Below are 6442 nucleotides of genomic sequence, written 5' to 3'. Positions count from 1 at the left end.
TTAGATAGATATAGAAAGTATAATAACTTGAGTGTCTAACTTCTTTTCCGTTGTAATTTACCCTCTATTTATAGGCGTACCATCTCCTTCGTGGAGAGTTCAGCCTGGTCAGCCCTGCGGGCTGACTCCACCGGGCTGATGAGCCCTCCTTAATTGCTTTCTTGGAAGTGAGTGCGCACCCTGGGGGCTGGGCGATAGTTCCGAAGAAGCTATCCTATACAACCCTAATTGTCATTGTCCAATTTTTCCCCCTTTTTTGTTGTTGTAATTGCGTTCTTGGTTGTTTTCCTTAATTCCTTCATTGTTCTTGTCTTTCTAAACTGATCATTGAATTTCGGTGGCCCGTTGCTTTTTTCTTCTCTTTGTGGGCTTTTTTTCTTTGTAGATTTTGTAATGTTCGACGCTTCTGTTAGTCATAACATAGGTGAGCCTCAAGAGGCCATTGAATCGGATTCTCCTACCCAATCATCTCCTTTAGGCGAGCGCCCTACGCACACTCCTCTTGTTTCTCGTTCTTCTTCCCTAACTCCCATACAAACGGTTATGCCTTTTGACTGTCCCCCCGCTGCAAGCGGGACAGCACCTGTTGCGACTCCTACTACTGCATCTGGGTCAGGAAGTAGTCGTCCCGCTAAGGGTAGTGTTTTTGCCCTTTTTAGCGCAAGCCTCGTCCTGATTTCTTTGATCCCTACTGTGAGCGGGTGCTTTTTAAGGATGGGATTCCTTTGTCCCACCTCACCCATTTAAGACTGCGCGCAATGCGACATAAGATGGTAGCCGATGCCGTTAAGGCTAATCCTCCTGACGTGTCTCTTGTTAATCCCATTCCCCACGTTCGGCCCCTAAATAGTTTTGCTTGGCTTGATGACATGGCTGATATGAATCGGATTTATCATTATGTAGTGCCGGGTGGCAGCGTTGAGACTTCATCACCCTCTCCCTCTCCAGCTGTCCAATCGGGCAGGTTGACTGAGTTACCGGGTGATCGTTCTCTTTTCCATTGCTAACCTAGTTCTGTTGCGGAGCCTGTAGAGGAAGACAAGACTGAGTTCTTTCTAGATGACAAGTGATATGGGCCCAAGAAGTGCGTGTTGGATTCCAGCTGGCGCAAGGACGCCAAAAAGTTGAACCTTTCTTTTATTAGGCAGAAGTTTTATGGTTTTAGTGAGAGCTATAGTTGATCTTGCCCTCTGATGGTGCAAAGCTATCTGCTCCCCTTGATAGGCATATTGTCGTGTTTGCATCTCAAGTGGATTTGGGTCTAAGGTTTCCCCTTGACCCTACTCTGGAGAAGGTGTTCCGTGCTTTCAATATTTGCATATCCTTGCTGCATCCGGCTTCTCTTCAAACTTTGATTTGCCTACTATGGTTCCTCCGGTTTCGGAGGTACCCTGAGTCCCTGCACCTGTTCATGTCCTTAATCAGCCTGTAGAGGTCTGCTTCTGGGATAGATTCTGGGTGGTACTACATTGCTCCCAAGAAGGGCAGGGTTCTGTCTTACCCAAAGCTTGGTCGCTTCAGGGATTGGACTGGAAATTTTTCTTGGTGAAGGTGCCCTCTTCTTTTGCTGCGCCACGCAATTTCAGGGAGATTCGTACTAACGTGGCTGGGGTTACTGTTTCCTCCTACGAGTCTGCCCGGGAGATGGAAGGCTTCGATGCCATGCAGGGAGCAGGGAATGGTGACTCAAAGTTTCCTAAGATTTGGCTGCCCAACTCTATATACATTGTGGGAAACGAGCAGCTCTCTACCATGCTTTTGTGTTATACGGATGAGGCTGGTAAGCTTTTGGCCTTCTTTTATTCCGTTTCTTCTTTTTTCTTCTTTGCTTTGTTCCTTATGTTATTTATTTTCTTGTTTTCTCCTTTTCAGGTTATGACAAGTTGGACAAGCGCATCCTTGGGCTGGCTGAAAATTGGAGGGACCCTTTGACTGCTACTCATGACAATCCTCCTAAGCTCTTCGACACACTGGAGGTGTATGCTGGCTCTTTGAAGAATGAGGTGCGTTTGGCTCCAGCTCAGCTGCGTGATGTTTTTGGCACCGTGACGGCTACTTACCGCAAAGGTCCAAGCTGTGATGAAGTTGAGCCATTTTCCTCCACTTTTGGGAGTAGACGCGAGACTCGGCCTGCCCCTCGAAGAGCAGCTTCAGAATCTGAGGCGTTAGTGGCGTAGGGTGATTCTCTTGAGAAGCAGCCTGTTGCGGCTTCCGGCAAGGTGGCACCTCAGACCTCTGTTTCCAAAAGACAACCGCTGACGATTTTGCGGATAGTGTTCTCAAGTAAAGCCCACTTCTTCTACTCAGCATATTCTTCTCTTTTCTTTAAATATTAATAATGCTACTGTTGTGAAGGACGTTGTTGATCCATCTACTGAAGCCATTGATTTCAAGCTCCCTGATTAAATTATCATGGAGCTTCCAAGATTTCCACCGCGCCCTTTTGGGATTAGAGGGCGGCTACAAAGTGCCTCCACAGGTGGGCATGCTCAGGCATGGGGTACTCACAAGCAGGAGCAGCCTGTTACGAAGAGGGCCTGCACCCCTTCTGGCCTTGATCCTTTTGCCTCCCACTCTGCTAACACTAGGCTTCCTGGTGGGAATGCCAATAAAGGGAGTGATACTCAGAACTCTAGTGAACTTAATCATTACGTTCACCAAAATCTGAGTGATGTCTTTGAGAACGCGTTGTTTGCTACCTCGTTCTCTATTAGGGGTACATTTAGCCCTATTGGGCCCATTGAATTTTCTAATGTCCCCATTTATATCCATCTTCACCCTCTATTGTGTCCAGCTAAAGCTGAGAATGCTCCCTTACAACCTGGAATTAATGTGAGGGCCGATGAATCCTTATTCGTTGATGACCCCTAGAAGGGCGGTACCTTAGGGTATCATCTCACTCATGGGGTTCGTCTCCGAGAAGATCTACGCGTAGCTCATTCAGTCTTCCCGCTGCTACGGCTTGTGTTGACATGAATAAGGTTAGTTCTTGGTTTTAGCTTTCTCTCCTCTTATTCTGGTTTTTCTTCCTTCTTTTGCTTTCATATGTTTTTATTGATTCTTTTTCTGGCTTAATATTTTCTTTCTTTGCCTTTTCTGAAGCTTGTCAGATCTGTAGGAGGTTTGTCTAATGCCCTGCTTTTAGTGGACAAGGATTATCAGAATCAGGGCTTGATTCTTTCTCAGAAGGATTTGGAGGTTCAGCAGGCTCGTGTTGAGAAGGATTCTATAGTAAGCGAGTTGACTCCTCTGAGGGAAAGGGGGGACGCCTTGCAACTCTAGTTGGAAGAATTTCAGCTCACCTTGACCAAGCTGGTGAGTTGCGAGGAGCAGTTATCAGCCTCTCAAGCCAAGGTTCAGGCGTTGGAGACAAAGATCGCTGATTTGCGGGCATGACATATGAGGGAGGCTCTTAAGGCCTTCGCGCTCTCTCCTGCTTTTGCTAAGTTGTTGGATCATCGACATGACGATTGATGGGAGGCTGCAGACCGCTGCGTGAGCAGCTTGTATGGTGAAGGTGCATAGCAGCAAGCTCGCTTCAACACCTTTTAGGCTAAGGTGGAGGCTGCATGAGAGGCTGGCTTGTTTGAATTTCCTACTGGCCATCCCCGTGCTACCCATTGCAAGGTACTTGACCACGCGTGCTAAACTTAGAGGTTTCCCTCTGTCCTGACATTGTTGCGGCTATTAAGGTGGAGTCCTTGGCTGGTGGGCAATAAAGGTTATGGCGGGTGTCACCTTCCTACTCCATTGTTTCTTCTGAGTTTCCCTCCCCCAGATTAATAGTGAATAGGTAGCTTTTGTTGTTGTCTTTGGGGTGTATAGCCGCAAAAGATTATATTCTTATGCGTCTTTTCGGAATATTTTATCTTTAGTCGTTAGGCATGTCCAACGTGACCTGGATTTATGTTTCTCTGACTTAATTTGCTGAGTGTTTCCTTATCATGGTGGCGAGGGCTCAGTTTTGCATACCTTGTTACTAACTTGCAAGAAGTTTACTCTGCCCCGATGGGCAGGGGTTTAGTTGTGTTTCTATGTATTTGGTGATCTTATTAATATTTTACCTATTGATTATTTTGTACTCTACGTGCTTGTCTTGACCTTCTGCTTGGCCAAGGTGTAGAAGTACCTACACCTTAGCATACTAGCCTCTTTGTTTTGTTTAGCGAAGCCTCGTAGGTTGGGCCTCCCTGTTTTTCTTACTTGGCTGCCAAGGGCTCTCTTACTTTCTTGTTTTGTGATGTGCTTAGCTGGAACTTCGATGAGTTTTACTCTTCCTGCCCTGTTTGCATTGGATGCTTGTGCATTGTATACTCTACTTATTTTTCTTAGAGGCTTACTTGCATGTTGATTAGTTCATTCGATTGCTGCCTGTCTTGGCATTATCTAGTTTGCTCTCCTGAGACTTACTTGTGTCAATCAGCTTTTTGGCTATTCAATTTGTGTCATTCATCTTGTTTGTTGTGACTTGTTTATGTCGTTCAGCTTATTTATGTTGCGACTTGTTGTTTTGTGCCTCTTACTTCTCTTCGTAAGGGCTTATTATATATCAATCTCCTTCTCCTCTCCCCCTTAAAGAGGTGAGCTGGGTGGGTCTAAGAGAACCTTAGTGTTTCCTGCGCAGCTCATCTTCTTTGTTTTCACTGCCCTATTTTACTTTGAGCAGGTAAGGCGAGATTTTAGGGAGGGATAGTTTTTTTTTGCTTTTGTTTTTTATTTACTTCTGCATGTCAGTGTATGATGCTAAAGCATGATGTATCTAAACAAGTTTATGCAGTATACTCCTCACATAGAGGATTGTTTTTAATTGAATTAAAATGGCTCAAATGCCCTAATTGACATAAAATGAACTAAACTAAGTTCTTTCTAAAATTAAAACAATTATCCCCATTTCTACTTAATTTCTTGCATTTTAAACAAAATATTTCTTTAACACATCAGCATTGAAACTATTCCTTAAGACCCAACCTTCTTGATCTACGAGCAGGAATGCACCAGGTCCTACTTGCTCATGAATGATAAAGGAGGCCTTCCCAATTGGCTGACAACTTTCCATGTTGGTTTCCTCTTCCTACTGCCGTTGTCCTTCTGAGGACCAAATCTCCAGGTAGGAGCTCCCTGTGCTTGACCTTTTATTGAAAGCCTTGGAGATCTTGCTCTTTTAGGCTGCCATCTTGAGGGCTGCTTGTAGCCTTACTTTCGGCAGGAAGTCCAGCTCTTCCAACATGCGCTTTTCATTCCCTTGTGCTTTGTAGTGTTGTATCCTCAGGTTGGGGATTGAAACTTCCACTAGGAGTACTACATCAGCCCCGTAGGCTAGAGTGAAAGGGCTTTTACCAGTGGACTCTTTTTCAGTGGTTCTGTTTGCCCATAACACCTCTGGGACTAGGTCAGCCCATAGGCCCTTGTGCTCCTCCAACTTTCTTTGCAGGGCTGTTATGATCTGCTTGTTTGCTGCTTCAGCTTGACCGTTGCTCTGCGGGTTGCAGACTATGGCACTTGCATACTTGGTGCCCATGTCCTCCAGATAATGCTTGATTATGTCACAGTCAAATTGGCATCCATGGTCAAAGACTATGCATTGTGGCACCCCGAACCTTGTGATGATGTTCTTCCATGTGAACGTCCTCACTTGGTTGCCTTTATGTACTTGGTGGGTTTGGCCTCGTAAAATTGTCCACCGCCACTACTAGGTACTTTCTGCCCGCTAACCCATTGGTGAACGGTCCCAATATGTCCATTCCCCACTAAGCGAACGGGATCGGGCTAAGGATTGGAGTTAGAACATTTGTCGGCTGGTTTATGATTGGAGACTACATTTGACACTTGTCGCACTTCTTCACATATGCTAGCGCGTCTTGAGCCAGATTTGGCCATTATGCACCCCTTATTAAGGACTTCTACCCCCAATAGTTTTCCACAAATGAGGTTGGCACATATTCCTTAGTGTGCTTCTTTGATACTCTCCTATTCCTACTCAGGGACTCACCTTAGCATTGGATTTGAGAAACTTTTCTTGTTGAGTTCTCCGTTCATCACCATGTACCAGTTGGCGTCTGTAGGGAATATTTCAAGCATTACCCCAAACTTGAACCTCATTGTGATCATATACTAAAGTACGGTGTCGTCCAAAGGGAAGGAATCTAGAGCAAAAGAGTCGCCAACAAATATTAGGAACTTGTAAACCGTTCACGAGGTGAAGTTTACACCCCTTAACGATCCATGAGATCGTCAACTCTAATAGGTCTGGAACCATGACTGGTAATTCGGGGATCAAGGTACAAATCCAACCTAAAAGAGATTGAACATGCCCTAATAATAGGCCTGTACTTTATACTGACCGTATTCATGTGCGCTTTCTGACTAACATGCAATCAAAAGGTTTAACCCTTAACCTGTTTATATATGTTGGTTGAATATTAATGCATAAAAAAAACTATTA

General features: G+C 45.0%; 1 protein-coding gene across 1 annotated transcript; it reads right to left on the bottom strand.

Annotated features, from left to right (window-relative positions):
* Positions 1 to 5161: 5161 nt before the first annotated feature.
* On the bottom strand, positions 5162 to 5518 carry LOC110735327. Its single transcript, XM_021915500.1, has one exon. The coding sequence runs from the start codon at positions 5516 to 5518 to the stop codon at positions 5162 to 5164; it is 357 nt and encodes a 118-aa protein (XP_021771192.1).
* Positions 5519 to 6442: the final 924 nt, after the last annotated feature.

Source organism: Chenopodium quinoa, unplaced genomic scaffold (assembly GCF_001683475.1).
Source record: "Chenopodium quinoa cultivar QQ74 unplaced genomic scaffold, ASM168347v1, whole genome shotgun sequence".
NCBI classification, from domain to species: Eukaryota; Viridiplantae; Streptophyta; class Magnoliopsida; order Caryophyllales; family Amaranthaceae; genus Chenopodium; species Chenopodium quinoa.
Note: the sequence above shows the minus strand (reverse complement) of the source record. Positions and strands in the feature narration are given on the sequence as shown.

Bases quoted from the DNA above. Each gene is read 5' to 3' on its own strand.
- LOC110735327 (XM_021915500.1), bottom strand. From the start codon at position 5,518: ATGGGCACCAAGTATGCAAGTGCCATAGTCTGCAACCCGCAGAGCAAC.